At 48.7% G+C, this 27189-nt stretch overlaps 2 protein-coding genes across 5 annotated transcripts in view; one reads left to right on the forward strand and one right to left on the reverse strand.

Moving 5' to 3' along the window:
• The first annotated feature begins 794 nt into the window (after nucleotides 1–794).
• Nucleotides 795–26724, forward strand: LOC149333437 (uncharacterized). 2 transcript variants are annotated; one of them, XM_089558679.1, is made up of 3 exons: nucleotides 802–1342; nucleotides 4415–4462; nucleotides 7122–26724. In XM_089558679.1, exon 3 carries the CDS (start codon nucleotides 17448–17450, stop codon nucleotides 18297–18299), a length of 852 nt encoding a protein of 283 aa, XP_089414805.1. In that variant the 5' UTR covers nucleotides 802–1342; nucleotides 4415–4462; nucleotides 7122–17447; the 3' UTR covers nucleotides 18300–26724. The 2 variants fall into 2 exon arrangements, 1 of the variants encoding a protein (XP_089414805.1); XR_016285309.1 differs by lacking the exon at nucleotides 7122–26724 and having other exon boundaries at nucleotides 795–1295; nucleotides 4415–6714.
• The window catches only part of LOC149333438 (sulfotransferase ssu-1-like), a 29794-nt gene continuing 9648 nt past the window's right edge, over nucleotides 7044–27189 (reverse strand). Inside the window, exons 1-6 of one of the 3 annotated variants that reach the window (XM_089558678.1) lie at nucleotides 24555–24614; nucleotides 23642–23721; nucleotides 12939–13123; nucleotides 12669–12821; nucleotides 9054–9426; nucleotides 7044–7322 (exon numbers count right to left, since the gene is read on the reverse strand). In XM_089558678.1, coding sequence (XP_089414804.1) covers nucleotides 7092–7322; nucleotides 9054–9426; nucleotides 12669–12821; nucleotides 12939–13111 — 930 coding nt within the window. In that variant the 5' untranslated portion in view covers nucleotides 13112–13123; nucleotides 23642–23721; nucleotides 24555–24614 and the 3' untranslated portion in view covers nucleotides 7044–7091. Of the gene's footprint in view, nucleotides 7323–9053; nucleotides 9427–12668; nucleotides 12822–12938; nucleotides 13124–23641; nucleotides 23722–24553; nucleotides 24637–27189 lie in introns of those variants that run through there. The other 2 variants (XM_089558676.1, XM_089558677.1) reach the window with 2 other exon arrangements.

Raw genomic sequence — 27189 nt, forward strand, 5'->3', positions numbered from 1 at the left:
TTTTATGGTCCAAAGAGATTCCCACCAAACGCGAATATCGTAACGTTCACAATGAGAGGACGACAAGACGATTGTATTCCGGGATGAGGTACGTGTTACGCGTGTGGCTCGTAAGAACGGCTCACCCTTTTTGTATAGTAATATTTTCCGTGAAATCCGGCAGCTTGATTTTTAGCAAACAATTAACAATTTTCTTCTGGACATGAAGCGGAGTGTAACGCTTCGAGAGCCCTTCTAGTTTGCCGTAAATTACCGCCCAAGAGGGATATGTGCGGGCGGAGGAGGGCCTGTGAGGATTTCGCAGTCATTTTCATTGCTTCCTATGTTTCGCGCCATGTCCTGCGCTAAGGTTTGCCGCCAGAGGCTGCTACAAACGGTCGATACTTTTTTATAGTAGTCGAAATTAGCGGTGGATATACAGCGCGAGGAGTCTTGGACGTTGAGTTCGATATGCGCCCTATTCCGTAGCCTGTACCTATTCGATATTCCTCCATCGCACACTCGTTTTTTTTTTTGATTACTGTCAGGTTTCGAAAATAGAGAGTGACCGGCAACAACCCGGATAATCGTGCAGGAGAGAATTTAATAATATTTTCAGTTAAATAAGAAAAGCTGAAGAAATCAACTTGGGATTCGAACTCGCGTCCTCTTAATCTGTAGCCAGCGTCTCTAACCACTCGACCATCGTTCAAGGTCGGCCATCGGTTTGCTACTAATTATTTATATCTACTTTGACAAATAGCGCAAAAAAAAAGTTGAAAATTTGAGAGATAGGGTAAAAAAAAATAGGCTACAGAGTATTTCGATGCAAAATAAGTGATTTACGCCAGAGAAGGAGACGCGGACGAAACCGCGGGTTAAAAACATCTGGGCTGTTGCGCATGCACTGACGTGGCGGAGGGCGGTAGGGCAAGAGCGGCACGAGTATGGGAGTCCCAGCACCCCGCAGCCTGCAGTGAGCTAAATGTTGCATCACCGTCAAGTCAGACGACGGTGCGACACATAGTTTCTTAGGCATAGGGTCAGCGATCGGCGCTCCTGCTGCCGCTCTGGGTAGTTTTCTGACTCGGTGCTGCGGCTACGCTCGCTGCTGAAAAGAGGTTCTGCGGCGTTGAATTGGTCTTCCGCGCTTCTTTCCCATCTGGCTCACTAAGCCTGAGGCCCTAGAAGCGACGTCGAGATTCACCGGCGCAGATGTTTCCTCTACAGTTATCGCAAGGAAGAACTCTGCTCCTGCATCGCACATCAAGGGTACGACAAACGACGGAATGCGCCGACCAGGCCCACCGTGCGCTGTGAGCAGTGTGACATACGCAATTATTTTGTTTGCTCTGACATGAAGGTGAGATAACAGGTGTTTTTACTATTGGGTGTTTAAATAGAAATTTCAACGAAGAATTGGCTAGTTGTATTTTTGCAAAACGCAGAGTGATTTTTGTTTCTCATGAGAGCTCCTTGTAACGTTGGAGCTCGCGTTTGGGGCGCTCTGCGCACGGGTCCCTGCTCGTTCGCGTTTCCTGTGCCCGCGGTTGTTCTTAAGATTCTTTGTCTTTGATTGCCTCCTCACGTGCATTAAAGGTATGAGTGCGTGCCATCGCCTGTGCCTTCGTTCTTTCTATGCGCCTGACTGGTTTCGCCGTGCGATGTTGTGTGGTCTTCGGCGACGGCGAGCCAAATGACAAGCTTTCGCAGCAGTGGTACCCGTAGCGCCATCGCACGTTCTTTGGAGCAACGAGCACACTATCGCCGCAGCCTCCATTGTTTCGCCAGCCGTCGCGAGATGACGTTAACGGTCCCACTGCTGCCTAAAGCATGTTATTCCATTTCGCCGTCGCGACACACGATGGTCCTTTTAGATTAATTCTGTCAGAATCAAGAAGGAACGCACACAAATCTAATGTAGAACACCACTTACCGCGATATGGCATCGCTGAATAAATTTTAATTGCTTGCAAACCAGCGGAGTGTCTGAGAGAATATTTTATGGGCTTTCTCTCAGCAATGACAGGAAGTACCAAAATGCAATGAAAATGACACATACCTCGAAGATCTTGCTACGCGTAGCACTGACCGCTGGGCAGTTCCTCGCACCAGAAAAAATTACGGGCGTCAAATTTTAAAATAATGTTTGGCAACTACTCTTCACTCGGAATGTATCTCCTCACTCTGAATGATTGCACGTCATTCGTTTTCTCTTTTGTTTCTTTCTTGTTCTTCCGAATTTTTCCTTTTGTTTTGTGCCCATTCCTAACATAGTGATCATCATAGCTCTTTCTGCCAAGTGTTTGTGTGTAGGGTGTAGGTGTCGTCAAGCCTCCTGAGGGCCTTTTTGCCTGCACCCGCAGTATTGCAACGTACGTAGTGATGTTGAAATAAATTTGAATTTGAATTTGGTTCCCAAGCAACCACAGATATCAGTCGGACGTACGAGCTAGATCCGAACGTCCTTTGCCGAGATCGGACGTCCATCGGACGTACGAACACAATCCAATTTCGGATATCCGTATTCGTACAGCCGCGGGACGTGCGGACAGTGTCCACTTTTGTATATCCGCATGAGAGACGAGGTGTACAGTGGTGAGCAGCCTTGTCTAGAGCGCTTGAGCAGTGCGCACTTGGTAACAAAAACCGAAATTAGAGAGCAGCCCCTCATTACAGGGCAATGTTCTCGTGCCTGCTTTGTTCACGAGGCTATCTGGCGCTACTTCCGTGCAAGCGTTGCAGCTGGACCCTAGAGGCTGCCAGAAAATCTGGATTTGTTTGCAAGGAAGTGCACCGCCTGAGCGCTCTAGACAAGGCTGCTCACCACTGTACGTCCGAAGGATGTAAAGCCGAGCATTTTCGCAGGCCATGAGTATGGATGTTTTTTATTTCACAGAAAATTCGCGTCTTTGTGTATGTATACTGTTTTATTTGCATCAGTTGGAGGGTTTGACCCCATCATCAACCACAATAAAATATGCGTGCTATGCATCAAATTGTTTTTGGTTTTATTGCATCGCGCGGAGTGAAAAAAGCACGCATGCACCATATATGCGAATATTCGAGAAAGATCCGCCAATGGACGTACTCAACTGGACGTCCGTCGGCGGGCGAACCGTATACCTTTGGCCACCTTTCGGACGGCCGACGGACGTCTACCGGCTGTTTGCGGATGTTCAGCGGACGTACAGAACATCCGAAACAGACCTCTGTCGGCCGTCCGAAGGATATCAGTGGTTGCTTGGGTTTGAACTGTTCGCGACGAGACGGCGAGAACAGCCGAGAAAGGAGACAGGACGAATACCCTGGGTCGCCATTGCTCTCATGTGAGCGCTTACTACTCACATAATTATACATGTGCGTAAAGGTTTATTTAGTTTTAACCACGTGTTACAACAGTCACTGCGTATACGCGAGAACAAGACGGCCACTATGCATGCATTCTTGCAGTGCAAGACATAGGGAATCTAGGCGTACCGCGGATTAGAGGTCCAAACTTTTATTATTATTTTTTTCTGAGTGAGTGATCCGGACAGGCTCGCTTCAGCCTGCTGCGCACAGCTCTGCCACGTTTGACTGTTCGTCCCTTTATCGCGCCTCGGCGACCGGTATACGGCTCCATTTATACGTCTCTGGCATTCTTGAAACTTCTAATAAGGTCTTTGAAGGATGGCCGCAATGAGTGCCTCAAAGCACTTACGGCATCTCTTTGGCATAGTGGCCCATTCCGTGGAAAATAGGACCACTGCTTATCTTGTTCGCGGAGGCAGAGCGTGTATCTGGCATAGTTACAAAATGCGTGGGTAGCAACGTGGTTCCTTATCTTGATCACCGAGCAGCCCGTCGCCTTTGCTATAGCTTCTTCGTGGCTCTTCCGCCTTCTCTTTTGTTGTTGACGGACGACAAGTATGGATGACTGGTAGGAGGGCGTTAGTGTGAGGGATTTTACCAGCAACTCGAGCGTGAAATGGGGGACGGGGGGAAGCGACATGCAGGAGGCAAGTGGGAAGAAAGCCCTCGACGAGACAGGGTGCGGATACCCCTACCAGAGAGATTGATTTCGTGTTTGTTTTTGATTTAGTTTGTGTTGTTAATGGGACCCTGGCTTCGAGGCTGAGCCCAACCCACGGGTAGTTAGCACCTCGCGTGACATTTCTTGTTGGAGAATCGATGCTTGGGGCGGGCCACTGAAAATGACCGCCCCTATTTTTTTTTGTTAATTAAAGATTGAAAAACGCATCTGAACGAATCAAAGACTCTGATTCCATTATTAGCTGGGGCCTCATGCGTAGCACGTATCGCGGTTCTACTTAGGCTCTAACCAGTTAGATCTGTGAGTAAAGCGCAAAGTTTGTTCTTTTTGTTAATTAATATGTGCTTCTTCCAATTTATCTCTATGTAAATGTACATATGCTCTGCTTTCATGTTCCAGATGCAGGCCTCCTGGTCTTCTTTCAAGCCGACCTACATGATTGGAAAGGTTTAGAAACCTTCCCCAGGGAATCGAACATCGAGATTCTATTGCATTCTACTGTACTTTCACCGCGTCGCCAGAACTTTCAATGAGCTGACTGCTATTGAGGCTAATAACATGCGCGTGAAATGGTAGAGATTAATGCAGGATTTTAATATCTGCAATGCATGTTGCAAAACCATACAGAAGCATCGTTGAGTGAGCTCTAAGTATGAGCGTCCGGGGAGTACGCATATGAGTATTTGAACACAAATACCTTTCAGTTCCATTGCTTAGTTTTGGTAATGCGCATAGAATTCCACTATATCTTATGCCCATGCTGTCACAGTTTGCGTTTGTAAAAATAAATGTACCTCTCAAGCACAAGTTTCCTCTATGCACCCCACAGAGGGTGCGCTTTCTTTTAGCAGTCCATGGTTGTTAGCCCAACTGCGATGGGGGCACTTTTGATAAACGCGCGCATTTGTGCGGCATCACTCAACCTCCTCTAAGCTGCGAACCAAAGAATAGACGTGCGCCTAGCCAAATACAAAGACAGAGGTCGCCACGTGATTCTCACCTATGGTGAGGATGCATGATGAATATAAAGACGGCCTAGGCAAACTTGTGCCCCAATGAAATGTAAAGTACTGTTTATTTCTTTAAAGATAAGACGCTACACTACCGAAAACTCCAGCGCTCGCCGATATATTGTTAATTTGGGCAGTGTTGTGTGATAAAGTAAGGCCAACTGGGGTATTTTTCTCAACCTCCTCATAGGCTCCATCCGATCATATAATATCGCATTTACCCCGGTAAACACAATACTTAAGCCACAGTAATAAAACTTTTTGAAAGGAGCTTAAAGGAGCATTAAAAACTTAAGCAAGATAGCTGACGTGTAACTTTTATGGGAGAGAAGGTGTTGATTTTTATTTATTTTTCAGCGCCTTCCAGTGACACGCCGCCGCGCCGCCGGCTGTCGCGAGATGGCGCGACCGGTTTTCTGAGGCGCACGGGCGCGAATCATTGGCATCTTGATAGTGGTTCTACGGTAACGTGATAACGCGGCTAGAGTGCCCTGGCGAATGGCGATGTTGTAGACAAAAGACTGAACTAATTTTTTTTAACATCTTTATTTCGGTTTGCATAACAAAAGCGAGGGAGAGCAGGCAAAATGTTTATCGACACCTGACGGAGGCCTACCCACCCTTTACAGGGACTGTTTACAAAACAGTGCAAAAAGCATCGCATGAAGATATATAATATGCAGTACAATATACACGATATATAATATCAAAATATGCGAAAAGTATACAATGGAAAACTATTTATGATACATATCTCGTTGGAGGGCCTTCGTTTCGCAATAACCCGATAAGTAATCGGTGGCAAACACAATCAACGTGTGTCCCAGAGATGACGTAGGAAGCGGCTCTAAGAAATCCATAACCGACTTGTTGAAACACCCCGCTCGGCGGATCGACAGAGTGGAGAAAAACGGCACGCTATATAGGGGGTGTTTTTCTGCGCTGGCAGTCGCAACAGGATGGCGCATATCGTCGCAATGTGGCCACCAATTGTACTTGTGGCAAATTCGGGTGAATGTGCTAATGAAACCGCGTAGACGTGTTGTTCCACGTCCACTACCTGTCTCTCCTTTCATGGAGGAGGTATTCATGATTCGCAAATTATTCCTCTCCGCGAACTCTACCAAACGCCACCTTGCTATTCCTAGAGCATTTGCTATAGTCACTGCTTGGTCTCCCGCCTGTTTCTTGCCTACCTTGGCATTGAAGGCGTCCATAAGTACATTAGACTGCTTTTACTTTGCTCTGCCGATTATATATCTTCATATAAGATTTCGACGATCTGGCCATCTGTGCTGATAGGCGCGTAGACCTGTACCATTTTCAGTCTGTATCTGTTATTAAGCTTAATCAAGTTAACTGCCATACCGCCGTTAATACTATAGAATTCCTCTGTTTCCAGCTATATTCCGATTGATCAGGAAACTTACAGCTAGTTCTTGTCTGTGCACTAATCCACGATAGCATAGTACGTGCCCGCCCTTTAGCACTCTATACGCCTCATCTGTCTTCCTAACCTCACTAAGCCCTATGCCATCACATTTAATACTCGCTAATCTCTCGAGCAGCACTGTTAGACTAGCCACACTGGATGAAGGTGTAGCGTTAAACGCTACCAGATACAATTTCCGATTGCGGCCTGTCTGGAGCCAGGGGTACTTGCCACCCTCCGCGGCGTCACAGGTCTGACCGCCACATTGGTCAGTTGCTTCGCAGTCGCTGGGAAGTGATGAGTGAAATTTAATTGGTGCATTCATATAGGAGGTTGTGGCCAAGTACTTCTCCAGGGTGGCCGAATTCTGTGCTTGTGAGGGAGTGCGTTGTCTGTTCTGGTCACCGATACCAGACCGCAACCCAGGCCTGGTTATGCAATGCCATGAACACGCGTTTTTTTTTCTGGCAGAGAATTGCTCGGCACCGCGATTTGAACCCCGGTCCGCTGCCCATCGCTGCATTACCTCCCCCCGCCCACACACGCACAAACAAAACCAATCAGCAGAAACAACCAGGCCGCGGGATGACATCAAAATAATTTTCTTTTATCATAACACCGGTTGTTGCCCTGATCACCGGGGGATGTCGGTGTCCTTCCACAGGTCCATAATGTCGCTGCCGGCGGTCTTGACCCTTATTCGCTCGAGGAGCCTCTGCACCTGTGCGGGGGACATGTGTGCCCTCCAGTCGCCCACGGCGCCCTTTCGCACGAAGTCGCCGGTCATCGGCGCCTCGACAAGCTCTTCCACGCTCAGCTCCTTGGTCGCTGAGGGCACGGGAACTTCGCCAGTTGTCACATTCTTCTGCAAGAGGCACGGGGAGAAAGAAAAGAAGAACGGAACACTATGGCTAACGAGGCTGTATGCTTGAAGCGGCCGGCTGGAGTTTGTGGGGAAACGAATTTTGAGAGAAATAACTCATAACTTTATCACGCCTCCCTGAGCTGAAAAAGTGACATCGACTTCTTTACCATGATCCCCACCCAACAGTGTCTATTTTAGCCCACTGGTATCACAGGATTACAGGGGGCGCATTGTAAACAACCGTTCACTGGCTAGCCAACACCTATTAGATTATCTAGGTGGCGCTGGTGGTGGCCTGTATGTTTGAGTTCACCTTGATGGTATTCTTGACAAGGAGTTTTGCCTTTTGTCTTTTTGTGTAAATATTACGATGTGTGTGCGTTTCAAGTACCATAGGCAACAAACAATTGTCTGCGTGTGTTTTCCGTTCGTTCTGCTGCCGCCTTGTAGAGGGGGCCAGGGCCTTTGTCAAGGTGCCGTTCCTCGAGAAGCTTCTACTCAAGCCTCCTTCATCCCGGCCGCGGCGGCTGAATTTCGATGAAGGCGAAATTCTAGAGGCCCGTGTACTGTGCGATGTCAGTGCACGTTAAAGAGCCACAGGTGGTCGAAACTTCCGGAACCCTTCACTACGGCGTCCCTCATAGCCTGAGCCGCTTTGGGACCTTAAACCCCAATAAACCAATAAACCAACCAAGCCTCCTCCGTCATTCTGATGCAAATAAAAGATAATTAATTTTATTGTCATTATTTTTAGTAGTAGTAGTAGTACTGGGCGATATCTCAGGTCTTGAAACGTAATCTAAACTATAATTAAGTATGCGTGCCCTGTGTGGGATCCGGTTCACCGGGTTCATATGGGTGCACTTGAGGGAATTCAGTGTTTTGCTGTCAGGTTTGTCCTGGGGAGGCACGACGGCTGTCTGATGCCACTGTGTTAAGGAGAGAATCTGGCTGGGTATCCTTTTGTGGAAGTCGGAAAAATGTATGCTGCTGAAGCTTTTTACTGTATCCACCGCAGTCAAACGGGAATGTTTGCGTCTTCATATCTGCAATCGCCGCACTACCTCTCTTCGCGAAAACACCACAGATGCAAAGTGCGACCTTACGCCTCAAGGACTTCTGAAAAATTATCTTTGTTCGAACCACTGAAGATTGGAATGGTTTACTTGCGGATGTGGTGTGCCGCAACCCTGTAAATAGATTTTACAAAACAATTTTCCCCGCAATAATACCCCTGGCGCTGTGCGTTCTCCTTCGATGAAGTATAATGACCGAAAAAAATCTTAGACAGGTATTGAAAAAGATTAGACAATAGTTCCCGGTCGACAGGTCGAATAAATGCGTTATGTTTTGCGATCGGGTGCTGAATTATACACACACAAACTACGGGGACGTGAAGGTAATGCTTTGTATATTGACATAACCACCGTTTGTTGCATAAACGGCTTATATAACAATAGCTGTCTTTCGTTTATTGCCTTCAATAATTAATCCTTCTTATTCAGTGAAATTATCTTGCTTGTCATTAGAATGCAGTAATCTAACGATGCAGATCAACATTACTTTGTCCTGTGAACATATGCGAACAGCACGATAACGCTAGGCATACGAGAAGAAAGGAAGGCAGACTATAAGTTTTGTTCTTTTCCATTTCTGTTTGTCCCGTTGTCGCAATAGTACTATAGTATGGTATAGTATAGTCGCTACAGTATAGAGCTATGCATGAAGTACCTCGTCTTTGAAGTTGAAGATCTTTCTCATGTTGCCCATGGCCGCAACCTCCAGGATGCGGCCGACCAGCCCCGGCTCCCGGTGCAGCCTGTCTTTGTACTCGTCACCCAGGAAGGCGGCGATCTTGGCCACCGCGGCCGCAGTGTCCCTCTTCAGCTCCTCGTAAGTGAGGAACAGCACGTTGGGGTCCGTTCGGTGCGGGTACCACGAGAGCAAGTGGTCGAAGTAGTCCCCGTACTCCATGTCGCCCGTCACGAACAGCTCGAAGAAGTCGTCGAATGTGCCGTCGCCGAAGCAGTAGGCGGGCATATGCTTGTTGTGGTAGTAGTAGGAGACGCAGCAGTCGAACGGGTTGCGCGTGATGTAGAGGTACCTGCGACGGAGAACCGGCCTGTACACGCAGTACTACGAGCTCTGGCAAGAGCGGAAAAGCAGAGCCCATTTACAATGCTCTAGATTTGCACCGTACAGATAAGAGATCTGCGCACATCGTTTCTTGGTTCTTCGTGTAACATGCAATGTTTTGGGGGTTTACGGAAAGCAGCCCCTTTTACCTTCACGGTAGGTAATTCTCAAATTTTTAAAGTAGAAAGTGTGCGTGTTCTAGGTCTTCTACTTCATACATCTGGGACTGGGACTCCGTGGCTAAACGTGACCCGTAAATCGGCTCACGCTACTCTCGATCTGATTCGACGCATAGCTATGCGCTCTGGCGGAGCGCGTTTTGATACTGCCCGTCAGCTCGTGCGCTCCATCCTCCAGCCGCGGATAGTGTACCAGGACCAATTTCATCGCCTCACCTGCCGACAGTGGGACTCCCTTGAATCATTCAATCGGGAGGCTATGCGCGCCATAACTTGTCTTCCTCGTATCACACCTATACTCATTCTGCAAGAGTACGCTCAACTTAATACATCAAGTGAAATTATCGACCAGCGTGAGGAAAACAGAGCACTCAAGATGTCGCTTCAGCTTCATCGTTTACAGACTCTTCCTCCATGGTCATACTGTCAACTCACAGACAATCGCTCCTCTGCTTCGACGCCGATATCAGCCGCGCATCTTCCTTCAGGGTGCATAATATACACTGATGCGTCACACACAGCACTGCAGGGAGTTACTGCAGTTTACAGTCCCTCCCATCCTCATCTTAACTCCCGCGCTACATATAGCGCGGATACTTGCTCCCCCTTGCCTTGGATACACAATGCCATTGCTTCCCTTCCACTCGTTGCCACTTTCGATATTGTTCACATTTACACCGACTCCCTTGGCGCCCTTAAGCAGCTTAAGGCTGTCCGGCGCACATTCCAAGTTACACAATCCATTCACCAACTTTGCACAAAATACCCCTGTCCTGTGCGTATACATTGCATTCGCGGGCATACCCAGGATCCGTATAATATTCATGTGGATGCAATGACACACCTTGACACATCCGATATCCCGTCACCTTCCCCTCTTCCCTCAGATCCGCTCCTGTCCCATGTTTCCGAGAAACAGTCTTTGCGTCAGCGAACACGCGCTCTAATTCCTCCGTGTTCGTACCCTCTCCCCCGAAGTCTCATTCGGGAGGAGGAGGTATCTGTGCGCCGGATTCGGGCAGGAGCTGCTTTGACTCCTTCTGTGCGTCATGGGTAGCGTGGCAAACGTTTCGAAGTGACTGACAAGTGTCCCCATTGTGGTGCTGCGCCCGACCAGTGTGACGAAAAACACTTGCTGTGGACTTGCCCGGCTACAGCGCTGCAGGCGACTATCGCAAGTGGACTCATGATAATCGCTTTATCGCGAACTTTTGCCGCTTTTTAAGCGATGCTTGTTTACACTCCTTTTTATAACTTTGTTTCCCTTTTCATTATGCCTAATGGCAAACAGCTCAAATAAAAAAAAGAACACGCATCGACACCATAAAGGCACAGGACGCAATCATGCTTTTACATTAACTTCCTACAATATGCCCTTGCCAGTACGTTCTCCTAGAGCAGCCCTTGTCATGTCATAACACTTTTGCTCATGATTAAACGTTTTACAGTATCGCTAGCAGCGCGCTTAAGGCGAACGCTTGAGCGCATATCTTCCACTGACATTATTGCCTCTGGGCTTCGGCAGCAGGGTCTGAGAGAATGTTAGTGCAGAACCAGGGCACCAGCTCCCTCCAACCGCCGCAAACGCAACGTGCAGCATGGTCTCGGACCCAGCGCTCATCTACTCTAATGTCAGTGCAGGACGCTCATTCCAGCCTTTGTGTTAAGCGTGCTGTCGGCGCTACGTCAAGTGTTTTCCTGCCGTAAAAAAAAAAGAACCACGCATTGATGGTTTCCAAATGCGTGCTCTATGTATGGTAACCTACGGACTGACGCCTGATGAGATGAGTCCGTGATTAAGCGTGCAGCGGAATACATACCCGTTATTGTAACTTTGGAGTTTACTTCCGCTTTTGGAGACGAATATATTAAATGAAAATGAAATGAAATATTTTTCTCTCGCTCAACATTCACATATGTGGGAATGGGCACACAAGGAAAAAAGCTACCAACCGCAGCTGCACCCCCCCCCCCCCCCCCCGGGGCCTATTGTTCTCAAGGCAGCCATGGTTGCACATTTGCGGGTGTTTACAACGGATTCTTTTTACGCAAAAAGCAAGTTATCAGAACATAATAATTACATACTAAATATAACATTCGTGTATTACAAACAAAAAGAAATGAACGCGACATACAACTTGAAAAAAAAATAAGACAACTGAGTGCAATAAAAAATGTACTCATTTCAAACCTTAAGCAGGCGTTTCTACTTCAAGGATTTTTGATCACTCGACTTGAGCTATGATTGCCTCCACGTTCTCAAGTGCAACATGGCTGTGGGCTTAAATTTCTTTACTTTTGATGAAGGAACAGCTGTTTTGCTAATTCCTGCCATGCATCGTGACACCCATCATCGCTAATATTGTGACTAAAAAGTTGAGTTTTTACCTTTAATGCGCTTTTTTCAATAGACCTTTGGATATATCTCTCACGTGCCGTTCGAAAGTGCCTTTCCTTTAGGGCACCTTACCCCTCTTCTCGTTTTAGATATTGGCGCGAAGCTCCGTAACCTTTGTTTGCTGATTCTCGAAGCCGCCTGCCCGTGACCTTATCTCTTTAGGACGGCAGAGGCGACCAGATTTCTTTGGCAAGATTCTAGTGACGAGCAACAGCTTCCTCGATGTTCGATGCGGCCGTAGGTGCTTTCGGCTCCTTACTCGCTAGTTCACCTACGTTAACCTGAGCGCGGCCGAGAGCAGCAGTAATTCTGTTCCTCGTCGACAGCCCAGCGCACCTGCTTGTAATGCCGTAGTCGAGTTTTTTTTTTTGTGGCCAGAAGATCGATAAATAAAAAAATTTCAAGTTTCACTTATGTCTTCCAGTATTCCTTCTTGACTGCCTGCTGTCGGTACTTTGTGACCACTATACGCCACCACTACATTGACGGGGCGACGTGAAATCCTCTACTAGGGCCTCTCATAAAGAACATGAGACATGGAACGGTTGCACGGATTTCCGCCATTATTCTCGAAGACATAAACAGTCGTTATGTATACATGACGTCATACAGGCACATGGCGCTATATGGTACCTGGCTTGCGCGTTGTACGGCTGCCTGTCGAAAGGCAGGTGTGTCTTGATGGCGCCAGGCCTGGTTCTCTCGATGCAGCGCGTCGCCCCAAGCATCTCCAGGAAAGGGGTATTGTCCGAAAACTGCTCGTAGTCCCTGGGAGGCACACCACCGCTGCACGGAAAGGGACAGCATAGCGTTCGTAAGATGACGAGAGAGAATTTAAACGCGGTTTATAGGCGACTTATCAGTACAGGAGCACTGTTGCCTGCTTTGTCGCCGCACAGTCACCTGTAGATGTTGTAGACGAGGTACTGGAGCCAGGTGGTGCCGCACTTCGGGTAGCTGACGATGAACACGTCGTCCGGCCGCGCCTCGTACGCAAGAGCCGAGAGGACACACTCCTCGGGGAAGTAGTGGCTCCACTTCATGCCCGCGATCTCGCGGGTAAGCGGACGAGCCATGGTGGTGCGCGCCTGCGTGTGATACAGAGTCGATAACACAATATCTACAAGTTATCTGTGGTTATTAGCGCGTAATTCGTTCCCCATTTAATAGTAGTAGTAATCTATTTATTTATAGAACAATATTAGCGGTCAAGTGACGTTCACTGCATAGCAAGGACCCCTCCTAATCACCCGGTAGCTTCAGCCCGGTAACTTCAGCTGCCGTGCACACGACTATCTCTTACCGCCTACTACGCTTTCGTCCGTTCATTCGGTATCCGTGATGTCAGATTAGCAGGTCTCCGGAAGTACCCCGCGCCTGCTACGTATTCAGCTAAAGTCAGTTCGCTTCCGCTATACAGTTACCTTGTTTTGTTCTGTAGTCTACTGCACTCAGTGTTATAAAGTTACCTGCACCATTTTGCTTCTAATACTCGCGATGCTCTTTCTGTTGTAGTTTAAAGCTTCCTTGTTCCCCGGAAAGCTTCGGCCCCAGAGGTAATCAGTTTGGTTTATGGTGTTTAACGTCCCAAAGCGACTAAGGCTATGAGAGACGCCGTAGTGGAGGGCTCCGGAAATTTCGACCACCTGGGGTTCTTTAACGTGCACTTACATCGCACAGTACACGGGCCTCCAGAATTTCTCCTCCAAAGAAATTCAACCGCCGCGGCCGGGATCGAACCCGCGTCTTTCGGGTCAGCAGCCGAGCACCATAACCACTGAGCCACCGCGGCGGCAGAGGTAATCAGTGATCGAGTAACTGAAATCACCAATGTGCTTTTGAGTCTTTAACTGGTTGTTGCTGAGCACTCAAGCCTGTTCCAGTTACGGAAGGCAATTTTTGATGTTTACTCTGGCTTCCAAATTGTGTTCACGGCTGTACAAGTAGCTTTATGCGACAGATGACTCCAGCGCCGCTGGCACGCATGAATATTCTTACTTGTCTGACCTTCAAGAAAAAAATGCAGCTCGTAACTAGTTTGTTTGTTTAGTTTGTTTATGGGGTTTAACGTCCCAAAGCGACTAAGGCTATGAGAGACGCCGTATAGGGCTCCGGAAATTTCGACCACCTGGGGTTCTTTAACTAGTAACTAGTGTACACTCGCCGTCAAAAGCAAATAGAAGGCGACTTTGCCAAAAAAAATTTAACTCTAAAGCGTAATGGTTCATGTTTGTTGGCGCACAATGCGATTCGCAAATTCACAATTGAACTGCATTTATGTATTCAAGCATGCATGAATTGGGGGGGGGGGATATGATTAATTTTTTTCTTTAATATTGCCTTCCATTTACATCGGACGGCACCCGTGCATATTAATTAAGAGGACAGTGAGTTAGCCTGAAATTGAAGGTAGCCTGTATTAAGAGAACACCTTTGTAATGGCAGAGTGGCTACTTGCATTTTAAACGGAGGTTTTATGAGCTGAAAAAAAAAAAAATAAAACTCAGGCGTTGCCAACAACGACCGCTTAGGCAAACACGTTGCTGTGACGTCAAGACAATTTTTTTGCGCGGATGCCTGAAGGAAGGCTACATCGCCCTTCACATCCCAGCTGTGATCACGGAGATTTGATGGTGCTGACGTCACTGGTTTGAGCCGAGTAGTTGGGAAAAATGGTCTATTTTAAACCAAGATATCTCACCTATCAACCCAATTATTTATTTATTCACGCAGTTGTAATATACACCACCCGTGATATATTACTGATGCAGGAAGAGACGACTTCTTTCTATGCGGTCTGAATCTGCAATCTGTCAGCGTATACGCGTATGTCTAGCAAAGGAATTACAGTTATAAAAACAAAAAAAAAATGCAACACATAAGGTAATGCATACAACTTTAACGACCGTTAAACAATTGAGTACATAGCATTCAGGATAAAAAAGCACAGAAGCCATAACGAGAAGGCAACTGAATCTCCTGACGCGATTCAAGAACAGAAGTTATTTAAATGAACTAAAATCACACCCAAGATAAAAAACATTTCCGTATCAGGTGTGCTGCAAATATTTACGGGAGGTATTTGAAACAATGTAATGATCGAGACAGCTGCAACCAACAAGCAACAACAACAACAAAGGATTCAGAAAACGATATGTGAAATGACTCGGCAACATATTCCAAACGATTGCAAATATCAGACGAGGGCGTTTTTAAAAAGCTTTTAAATCAAAGCACTGAAATTATCTTTCAGTAACTAATTAATTAATCTATGGTTTCAACCAGGAATCAGGGTTTGAGAGGTTCTGTTTTAAGATCCCGTAGTCTGACGTGCTCGCAACGCTTTGTTATAGTGGCGAAAATTTTGTATGTCATACATATGCAAAATATTTTTGAAGCATTATTTCTGTTTCCACTCGTTACACTTAAGGACATTTTTTTAAATGGTTGCAAAGTTACTGCAGATGGTTAGAATTACATACTTCCATACGCAATCTAGGTAATGTTTTATTGCTACAGGCGGGAAAAGCCTGATGTCACTATGTCGGGTTATCTTTTTTAACGTGTACAGATTTTCAGTTTAAAGGCCGCGAGAGATTCGTCGGTGTCGTCTGTTGAGCTGGAACGTATTGCAAGGCGGACTAGATGGCTCATATCAATCGATAATTACAGGCGAATTATCCTAATTCAAATATTAAACTTTTTAGTTTTGATTTGTAGGGAGCAAGGTTCTACTGCCAAATTCATGCTGTCATCTAAGATGAGCAGTACTTTTAAATTTTATTAATCGGCAATGTGGTTCGAAATATCGAACGTCAAAAATACGTATTTCAAAGCTAGCTCAGTTGGATTCCTCGCATTACCTCATTGCATAATGGCGTCGCAGCGCATGTTATTGCCGCCAAAATCAAAGTAACTTTTCTACGTCATCAAAAACACTAACTGCACGTGTATATGATGCTTAAGTAGTGCGGGAGACGCAATTTTATAAACTGCAATGCGGGAACGCCAGCTCAGCGAGCTTTAAACTGCGCATTTTTGCGTCGATATTCTAAACCATATTCACAACGACAACCAGGCAAACCTCTCCTTTATTCATTAGTGTCTCTCTCTCTAACGGTTAAAAAAAATTTGAAACGCAGCTAACCGTCGATATTGACGGCCATCAAATTAGCAATATAACCTTACCCCCTAAAATAAAAAAGTTTATTCATTTAATTACTTAACTAATCGTTTAAATATTGATCCGTATGAGGTACGTGATGGCCGCATTTGTGTAAAATACAACTCAACAGGCCGCAGGGACGCATCTCTCACAGTTTTTAAAATAAATATCTTTAAAAGTTAAAAGATCACCGTGTATACAGAAAAAATATAAAGGGCCCAATTACTTATTCTTAATGCATACCTGATCAACTCATTTCTTGGCACTGGAAACAGAGTATAGAGAAGGAACTTGCTCCCTTTGTTACAGGTGTGCCTCTACGCAATTTACCATGAGTGTTACACACGGCTTTATCAATTGTGTGTTTGGCGCTTGATAGCCTTACTTGATTATGCTCCATAAAACCAGCACAACACGCTGTACACACGACAAGAGGGAATTTTATAAGCAACTCTCTCTGGAATCGAACTTCGAATGCTTTCCGGAAATCGATAAAAATGATATAACTAGTTATTTTCCATCAATACATTCACATATATTATATTGCCGCACTTAGTTTAGACATCACTCTACCGGCGTCCCGTGCGGTCTGTCTTCGACCTTCGTCGCGCGCCGGACTTCGTCCTCTTCTGCTCGGTGCTAGGGCCTGCCGGCTGCGCTCTGCCCAGTGTGTTTGCCAGGTACTGTTCTGCCAGGGGTAGAACGTTCTACCGGCGTCCGTGACATTTTTGGTACAGCTGCTGGGTACGATCTATGTACGAAGAGGTCCCAGGAACCTCCAGCGCTCCGTCACACCCCCTGGACACGACACCTGTCCACAAGTCAATCCGCCGCTTGAAAGGCTTAGCCCCCGAGTACAATCCCCTCACCGCGCCATCCCGCAAGATGACCTCAACGGTGGACAGCCAGACCTTCGAGCAATCTGTGAGTTCGCCACCGCTGCTACTTCATACGCCTCGTACGCCCGCGTCGTTTCATGGTGACAAGTTTGAGGATGTGGAGGACTGGTTGGACGGGCATGACAGGGTCGCTGAATTTAATCTGTGGGACGAGGACCGCAAGGTTCGGAACGTCTACTTTGCCCTCCAGGACGCCGCCAAGACGTGGTTCGAAAACCACGAGTCCGCCATCCACACCTGGCAAACTTCCGGCGGCAGTTGCTGGATACGTTCAGCAGCAACGAACGGAGGGAGCGTGCTGAATTGGCCCTGCAATCGAGAGCGCAGCAGCCAAACGAGAGCGTGGCGATGTTCGTGGAGGACATGACCCGGCTTTTCAACCGCGCTGATCCTTCGATGTCGGAAGCCAAGAAGGTGCGCCATTTGATGCGGGGAGTGAAGGAGCAATTGTTCGCTGGGCTCGTGCGCGATCCCCCGACTACAGTCGCCGATTTTGCAAAGGAAGCAGCAGGCATGGAGCGCGCCCTGCAACAGCGGTTTGCGCGCTACGGCCGTACATCAAACATCACTGCTGTGGAGTGCCACATGCCGAGGCCCGGGGATGAGAGCACCCCCCTCCGAGAGCTCATCAGGAGCATCGTTCGCGAAGAGCTGCAGAAGCTTCGCTCTGTGGAGCAGCCTCCTAGTGTCACCGCCATCTCGGATGCTGTCCGTGACGAAATACGCCGCACGGTGCAGCCGATTCCACCTCCCCAACCGCCAGCGCCCTATGTGATGACATACAGCGAGGCATTGCGAAGTCCTGCGCCACCACCGCCGGCGTTCTACTCTCCTGCCCTTACCGCGCCGTCCCACCGACTCCCGTGTACGACAACGCTGCCAGACGACCGCCCACCCGTCACGAAGGCTAACATGTGGCGAACGCCGAACAACAGGCCCCTGTGCTTCCACTGCGGCGAAGCAGGCCACATCTGTCGTCACTGCCCGTACAGCCGGATTGGCCTGGGCGGCTTTTCGCCAGACGCACCCCTGCCACGCTATGGTGAACGACACCGCGAGATCGATCAGTACCTAGCGGCCAACGTCCCACCTGCACCCACTGCCCAACGTCAGTCCAGGTCACCGTCGCCTCGACGGTTTTCTTCACCAGCTCGCCAGTCCTACGTCCGGCAGTCCTCCAGCCCGCGCCGGGAAAACTGAGGACGGCGATCCCCGGAGGTAGGGCCGCCGTCACCGGACATAATGACGAACATCCTCCGCTCACCGACGTTAGCATGCGACCCGACCTCCGACCCCACGCCGCGACGACCTTTCGACGCCCAGAGACGCCTTCGCTTGACGCCTCAATTGGACAATCTGAACGACCCTTAAGTCCGACGACTTTTCGACGAACAGAGACGCCTCCCCTTGACGCCCCAACCCGACCGCGAGAACGATCCCCTAGTCCGACCTCCCCACACAGCGTTTTTCTGAAGGTGACCAAGCTTCGGCTGAAATCCCGGTCATCGTTGATGGCCGCCGCGTGACTGCTCTCGTAGATACCGGCGCCGATTTCTCCGTCATGAGTCGTGGTCTGGCGCTTGTCCTGAGGAAAGTACTGACACCTTGGCCTGGAACGCACATCCGGACAGCTGGAGGCCATCTGGTGACACCGCTTGGCGTCTGCACCGCTAGAATGGAGATTCGTGGTGTCACCTTCACTGCCTGCTTCGCTGTGTTGGCTCATTGCTCAAAGGACCTCATCCTCGGGTTTGATTTTCTTCGGAAACACGGTGTGATAATCAACCTCCGCGAACTTGTCGTGACGTTCTCACCTCAGTGTGCCATAGCCGACAGCAGCGAGCCCGACAGGCCTGTTTTTCGCGTGTGTGATGACAATGTCACGCTACCACCACGCTCCAGTTTGTTTATTACGGTGGAATGCTCCAACCCACGCACGCCTCACGGGGTTGCGGAAGGTAACCTGTCGTTGCTGCTGAGTCAACAAGTTTGCGTTGCGCGGGGTGTTACTTCCCTCCGCGGACTGCAAACGCATCTTTTTGTTACCAACTTCAGCGCCGAATACCGCCACTTGCCGCAAGCAACCGCCATAGCCTATTTCGATGAAATTAGTGACTCAGTCTCCCACTGCGCCTTGTCCCTCAACGATATCCATGCATCGACGTCTGACGCCCCCGTTATGACTGACGTGAACCCCGACCTAACCGCCGATCAGAAACACCGCCTCCACATGATCCTCGACTCTTTCCGTGACTACTTTGCGACCACTTCTAAAGTTCGGCAAACATCGGTCGCTAAACACCGTATTGTAGTGGATGAAGGCGAGAGGCCTATACAACACCACCCCTATTGAGTGTCTGCGAAAGAACGGGAGGTGATTCGGAGGCAGGTTGAGGAAATGCTCCGCGACGAGGTTATCCAGCCGTCGACAAGCCCGTGGGCTTCGCCCGTTGTGCTGGTCGCCAAGAAGGATGGCACTCTCCGATTCTGCGTCGACTATCGTCGCCTCAACAAAATTACTAAAAAGGACGTTTATCCGTTGCCCCGCATTGATGACTCGTTCGATCGCCTGCGTCGTGCCCGATACTTTTCCTCTCTTGATCTACGCAGTGGGTACTGGCAGATCGAAGTCGATGAACGTGACCGTGAAAAGACCGCGTTCATAACCCCCGACGGTTTGTACGAGTTCAAGGTGCTCCCCTTTGGCCTGTGTACCGCTCCGGCCACCTTTCAAAGAATGATGAACACTGTCCTGGTTGTCCTCAAATGGCAGTCGTGTCTCGTCTATCTTGATGATGTGGTTATTTTCGCTGCGACCTACGAAGAACATCTCAAACGCTTGAGTGCAGTATTGACGGCAATCCGATCAGCCGGTCTATCTCTAAAACCCGAAAAATGCCACTTCGCGTACCAACGGCTGAAGTTTTTGGGCCATGTTGTGACACCGGAGGGCGTCAGCCCCGACCCCGACAAGACGGCCGCCGTAGCTGCGTTCCCGACTCCCACTGATAAGCGAGCTGTGCGCCGGTTTCTTGGCCTCTGCGCATATTACAGACGCTTCGTGCAAGACTTCTCCAGGCTGGCTGAGCCTCTCACACGGCTGACAAAAGACGATCAGCCTTTCGTCTGGGCACAGGAACAGCCGGACGTCTTCGAAAAGCTCCGCAAACGCATACAAACAACGCCCATTCTTGCCCATTGTGACGAAGAGGCGGGCACAGAACTTCACACCGATGCCAGCAACATTGGCCTCGGTGCAGTCCTCGTCCAGTGGCAAGATGGTGTTGAGCGCGTGATTGCTTACGGCAGCCGCACGCTTTCTCGGTCCGAGGCGAATTACTCAACCACTGAAAAGGAGTGCCTAGCTGTTGTGTTGGCGATAACGAAGTTCCGGCCCTACTTGTATGGTCGCCCGTTTCGGGTCGTGAGTGACCACCACTCACTGTGTTGGCTCGCGAATCTTAAAGACCCCTCGGGCTGGCTAGCTCGCTGGAGCCTTCGCTTGCAAGAATTTGATGTAACAGTTGTCTACAAGTCGGGCAACAAACACAGCGATGCAGACTGCTTGTCCCGTGCTCCTATCCCGTCCAGCTCTGATGACCTCGAATATGACCCTCTATTTATTGGTGCTCTGACCACGTCCGCCCTCGCTCAACAACAGAGGGACGACACAGAATTGCGGCCACTCATCGATTATCTTGAGGGTACCGCCTCGTTACCGCCTCGTCTATTCGCGCGTGGCTTGTCGTCGTTTTGCTTGCGAGATGGCGTCCTCTACAAACGAAATTACGGCCTGACGGACTCTGGTTACCTGCTCGTGGTTCCAACGGCGCTCCGCACTGACGTTTTGCAGGCATGCCACGACGAGCTTCCTTCCGGCCACCTCGGATTTTCTCGAACGATGGCACGAGTTCGTCACCGTTATTACTGGCCCAGGCTTTCTGCGGCTGTCAAGCGTTATGTACGCACTTGCCGCGAGTGTCAACGTCGGAAGAAACCACCTTTCAAGCCGGCTGGCTTGCTCCAACCCATTGCTCCGCCGAGAAATCCTTTCTATCAAGACGGCATGGACTTACTGGGCCCATTTCCCACGTCATCATTGGGTAACCGGTATATTGTGGTTGCCACTGACTACCTCACCCGGTATTGTGAGACGAAAGGCCTTCCCCGCGGCACTGCTGCTGAAATTGCTGACTTTTTCATCATCAGCATAGTCCTCTGCCATGGCGCCCCTTATGTTTTAACTGACCGAAGCACAGCGTTCACGTCCACGCTTACTCAGGAAGTTATGCGGCTCAGTGGCACAAGTCATCGTAAGACCACAGCTTACCATCCTCAAACCAACGGCCTAACCGAGCGCCTCAATAAGACTATCGCTGATATGATTTCTATGTACGTCGACGATGACCATAAGAACTGGCACGAAATACTTCCGTACGTCACGTTTGCCTACAATACTGCCCTTCAAGAGACGACGGGGTTCACGCCATTTCGTTTGGTACACGGTCGTGAAGTCGTGACTATGTTGGACGCAATGTTGTTGCCCGATATTGCGCGCCCATCCGTTCCCGACGCTGATGCATTCGTTCGCCATGCAGAGGCTGCCCGCCGGCTGGCTCGGCAACGAACCTGCGTGCGGCAAGAAGTCGATGCTCACCGCTATAACCTTCGTCACCGCGAAGTCATTTTCCAGCGTGGCGATCAAGTGTGGGTTTGGAGCCCCATCCGTCTGCGCGGTCGCTCCGAGAAGCTTTTGCGCCGTTACTTCGGCCCCTACGAGGTACTCCGCAAACTCAGAGACGTTACGTATGAAGTGCGCCCGCAAGGGAGTGTTCGTTCTTCAAGACGCCCGCCGACATCCGAAATTGTGCACGTCGCAAGACTCAAGCCATACCATGCCCGCTAGGACAACTCTCACCACGTTCAGTGCCTGGGATTCTGTTAACGCCCACACGTGGCTCCCCCTCACTTTCAGGCATCGAGTCGATGCCTTTCCAGAGGGGAGGGGCAATGCCGCACTTAGTTTAGACATCACTCTACCGGCGCCTCCGTGCGGTCTGTCTTCGACCTTTGTCGCGCGCCGGACTTCGTCCTCTTCTGCTCGGTGGTAGGGCCTGCCGGCTGCGCTCTGCCCAGTGTGCTAGCCAGGTACTGTTCTGCCAGGGATAGAACGTTCTACCGGCGTCCGTGACAATATGTAAGCTCAATGAAAATTAGTTTGATTTCGTCGGGTTTAACGAACGCTCTAAAGTGACTCATGCTATGACGGATGTTGTAGTGAAGGGCTCCGAATAATTTCAACCACCTGGAATTCTTAACGTGCACTGACATCTCAAAGTACGCGGGCCTCTAGCGTTCTGTATCCATCGAAATGCGACCACAGCGGCCGGGATTCAACCCGTGCATTTCGGGTTAGGAGCCGAGCATCATGACCGCTAAGCCACCGCGACGGCTGAGTTGAAATTATTGGTGTTTATCTTCGCCGTAAACCATGCTGATTTTCATCCAGATTGCCGTTTTCCTCGATAAATTTCATCAAATGGTTGGTTAAAGTAAGCTCCAGCGTGAGGTACTGCTACTTATCAAGCAGATCGGTTGCTAATTCGCGACATCACCTTTGGGGCCCTGTTCGTGGACTGGTGTTACCTTAGACCGCTTCCAGTAATTCGGAACTTAATCGAATTCGAGGGACTTAGCGAAAATATCGACAAGGTATAGTGAATATCGCTGTGTGTATTGCTTCGAAAAAGCAGTCGCTTCTTTTTCTACCCAAAGAGCAACAACAAAAGCAGAAAGAGCTGAACGGTTGATTTTTTCGAAAATCACAAATCGGGCGGAGTTGCCTTTCGTGCTCTTTAAACGGCAGTGCGTTTCTGGCTAAAATTTCTCGTCATATTCATAGCAACCTCTGCAGGAAGTCCAGTGCAGTCCGCAGAAAGCAATTTCATGAAACGCGACACGTGAGCTCGAAAGCTCAAAAACCTCGTTTGCAAGTCACCGTCGCTTACCTCACAATAAGGAAAACGTAAGATGGCGTAGTTATGCACAAGCCCCATCTTCTCCTGTGTTACCTTTTTTTTTCCTTTACCCGCAGCTGCAACCTAAGTTTGTCATGAGCACACTTTGGCAGTTCCGCGCACATTCAGCCTGCAAGCGTGCTAATAAGCCGTTCACTCTATGTGCGGCGGACACCTCGAACGCCATGGAGAGGACACTGAAGTAATTCGCTTGCACTTGCGGCAAAATACGCGGCTTATTTGCAAGAGCTTCAAAATGTGTGGATTTCTGAAGCCTGCATTCAGGGAGGACTGTTCAAAATGCACCGCCTTAGGCGACATTCATTTGATCCGGACCGAGTGAATGGCGTGATTTGAGTGATAAGAGTGTCTTCAAAGTGCTGTGTTTCTAAATCAGCGCTTTCAATCAAACTCAACAACACTAAATGCTGAAACACACATCACCACATTCTTCGACACTTGTCGAAATCTAGGGCGTCAAAAGAAGAACGATAGACAGACAATTTGTCGAACAGCCCAACCTACAATGGATCATTCATAATGAGGATATGCTCCTGACGAGGACTATAGGTAGATTAAGGTCCAGCATGACAGATTCCGACGTTCTGTAAAACAATGAAAGGGCAGTAAGCAGACGGAAGCAGTTTAGCAAGACTTGTTTTTATGCTCATTCTTGTTTCTTGCTAAAATTGAGCACAATTTACATACTAACATGTCCACACATGTGGACCAAGCAGTCGAATAAATTAGAGTGGACAAAGCGCTGATAAAGACCAAGCTAGATCGAGCAATAAAACATGCACGCCTTTTCCTCCGTGCAACATCATTAGTAAACAGTGAATAATTGTACACTCCACAACCTCGTCCATGTAAGCGGAAAATTATTAGTAACAGTACCGCCAACCCCGCACCGAAAGGGAAAAAATAAACTTTGTATTGCAAAGATGCCTTGAGTAAGCTGTGCTGAAGAAACGTTTCCTATGTAAAGGGCTTGAAATTCAGCACTGAGCCCTACCGACCACATGTCTCTGTATCCGTCGCCAAATACCAAAGCGGAAAGCACGTACAGTCGGCGCATATTTAGAGTTGACAACTTTAGGGCTAACCTAATTTGACAAAGTGCTCAACAGCAGTTTATATGCGCGAGAGGACCGGGCAAGCTAGATATCATTGGTCTCCAGTGCCCTTGAAACATTCACCCGCTATTTTTGGGAAAATGAGGGCTGGTATTAACAGGATAAAAATTATTTCTGTTTTTGTCGCAACGAACAAAAGCAGTCACCTTCAAGCTGACACTGACTGTACGTACGGCAAGTACATGACTGGTCTCTATCTGCTCTGCTCGTTATGGGCGATATTGTCACATTGTACCTTAATAATATCCCCTGAGTGAGGCTACATTGCTGAGGGCAACTCGAAAAAAGCAAAGTTCTCTTTCGAGGGCTCGTCTGGTGCCGCAGGAGGTCGATAATGTGGCTTGGCCAAAGGCGAAGTGACGACTGTTGGACATCAAGCACGAACGGTGAGAAGGGACAACGTTCTTATCGCAGGAGCGCCCTTTAGGGGCGTTCTAGTAGCCGCGCCTTATCGGCCGTGCGTACACTAGCGATAGGTTTGTGATGAAGCTTGCAGAACGGCGCTGGCCCTGAGGCAGCAACCTCTCGGAGGACGTTTTTGCTGTATGGTGATTTTAGATTAGAACGTGCAGCGGGTGTGTGTCGATACGTTCGATTTATGGCATATTTTCGTACGTCATTGCCTGAAGACCTATAGCCAATAGTGTTATTTTGGTTTGGTTTATTATTATTATTTGGAACGGAAGACAAACGTCTGCCACCAAGTATTAAATGGAGCTACTTCCCTGCAAGCTTCCTGGGAATGTCACCGATATTTGGAATCTTGACAAGCAGGGCAATAATATGTTCCTCTTATGCTAGAATCTCCACGGCGCCGGCTGTTGGTGTTACTTTCTCACCCTACGTAACTTCTGATACACACAGAGGTCCACCGTCATATATTCCTGGCACCAAGCATCTTTATAGCAAGCTAACTACGCAGAAACTCAAGCAATGTATTTTTAGTGGTCACTTCAGAACTATAAGCACACTTAGTACGATCGACACCTCGGCTAATTGGTACATGATGTAAGGTATGCGTAATATCAGTGCCAAATGCAACGCGGGTAAGAGAATTTGATTGCAAACTCCCATACTGGAAGATATTACGCTATACTCCGTTTCATACATTAGGTGCAACGCTGTGAGAACTAGGCAAGCAGTCCACGGGAGAAAATGTTTATTTCTTTTTTTTCTGATGCTCTTATAATTGGCTTCGCGAGTGTAGTGCCACTTGCCGAATTGTATTCATCGATCTTTTGTGCTACATATGTATGGGGAACACCGAGGTTCCTACGCGCCTTTAGCTTCGCCTCGTCCCCGTCTAGACGTGTTCTAATGAATATATAAAGACAAAAAAGGGAGCTGTATTGCTCCGCGCTTGTTCTGTGGCTGAGTTGTTTAAGCGTGCGCTCCATGTGCTCGAAATAGCGAAGGTGACATGTACCAGCGACGTGCATAGCGATCTCGATGCTTGCGCACTCGAGCTTATAGTAAACACGCCCGCAATCTGTTCTCTCTCTTAAAATTTTGAGGGTGAACCTCATAGCAAGGTTTTCAAAAGAAGCATTTTCTCTACGGCGGCGGTGTAGCGGCAGCGGCGATGACCAAGCCCGAGTGCTTGCGGAGGCGAAGTCGCATCACGGAGTGCCTACACACTCTGGCTTAGTAAAAACACCCCCGTAAACTGTCACCGCAGTCTGCTTGTAAGTGAGCAAATTGCAATATGCAAGTCAGAAAACGCGCCGCGAGTGTTTCTTCACGTATACACTGTTGGAGCGCGGCGGCACAGTGGGTCGAGAGCCGGTACCCGCTGCTCGACACGCACATATCCCTGCAGTGCGCCCGTTCGTATACCTGCTCCAAATGTAACCGGCAAGCAGATTGTTCTCATAATGTTGCGGGTCTGCCTCACAGCTACAGCAAAGCATATATTTTCTCTACGCCGGCGATCACCAAGACGACGCGCTTGTTGAGGTGAAGGCATTTCCTTCGACGAACCGGAAATGGCCGGAGCGGGCAATTGATTGGCTAATCGCGGGGGGACTTCCTGGCGACGAGCGAAATTTCCTGTTGGTGCATATCCGAGTGACGAGGTAAGCGACACGATAAAAATGTTTTGCGCGACGGTGTCTCTCGTCGCTCGCCGCCGTCGCCTTCGCGTTCGCGTGAGTTTTCACGTACATGGAGCTCAGTCTTTAAGGTACGAGAAAGCGACAGCGTGTCGTCAGCAATAAGAGTTCGTTTAATCAAGCTCACTGCAAATGTGTCATGTAATAAGCCTTCGTGTCCCAACTCTGTATCTATGCGGACCTGGCCCATTGCCTCTTCTATTGCCCGGCTGATCAGCAGTCGGGTTCCTACCCCCACGTTCTCTATCCATCACCACCTGGCTCGACTGGCTTGACGCTGAAGGGGAGGAAGAACAGCGACTTCTGGTCGCCCGGGTGGTGGACATGCTCGGCCTGTAAATTACGGCCGAATAATGGTCTTCTACTACTACTACTACTACTACTACTACTACTACTACTACTACTACTACTACTACTACTACTACTACTAAGCCTGCAGGCAAAGCATTTACCATTTTTCGCTGACCGCAAGGAACACATCACTTTTTGATGTAGTCAGAGCAAGCAAGAGCGCTAGCTTGACAGCATTGACCGTACGGAAGGAATGGAGAGCAGGAAGGCGGATTACTCGAGCCATTGATTTTCGCATCGAAGTCTTAAATACCACTATATGGAAGTCTTAATAGGCCACGCCTGTGTTTGCTCTCTGCCGCCAATATTTTTTTACTGTGTGGGCTCGTGTTTAAGTTATTTTTTTCGCGCTTCATTTCACGCTGAATGTAGAGTGGCAGCGTAGCGAACAGTGAAGCCCACACGTTGAAAACATGGCGCTCGTGTTACGCACCCAGTGTTATCTCTAGAGTAAGTTAACTACTACAAAGCCTTG

This window comes from Amblyomma mixtum, chromosome 8 (assembly GCF_055824585.1).
Source record: "Amblyomma mixtum isolate Tamu chromosome 8, ASM5582458v1, whole genome shotgun sequence".
NCBI classification, from domain to species: domain Eukaryota; kingdom Metazoa; phylum Arthropoda; class Arachnida; order Ixodida; family Ixodidae; genus Amblyomma; species Amblyomma mixtum.

Excerpts from the sequence above, each read along its gene's own strand:
- LOC149333437 (XM_089558679.1), top strand. The coding sequence starts at position 17,448 with ATGTTCGTGGAGGACATGACCCGGCTTTTCAACCGCGCTGATCCTTCG.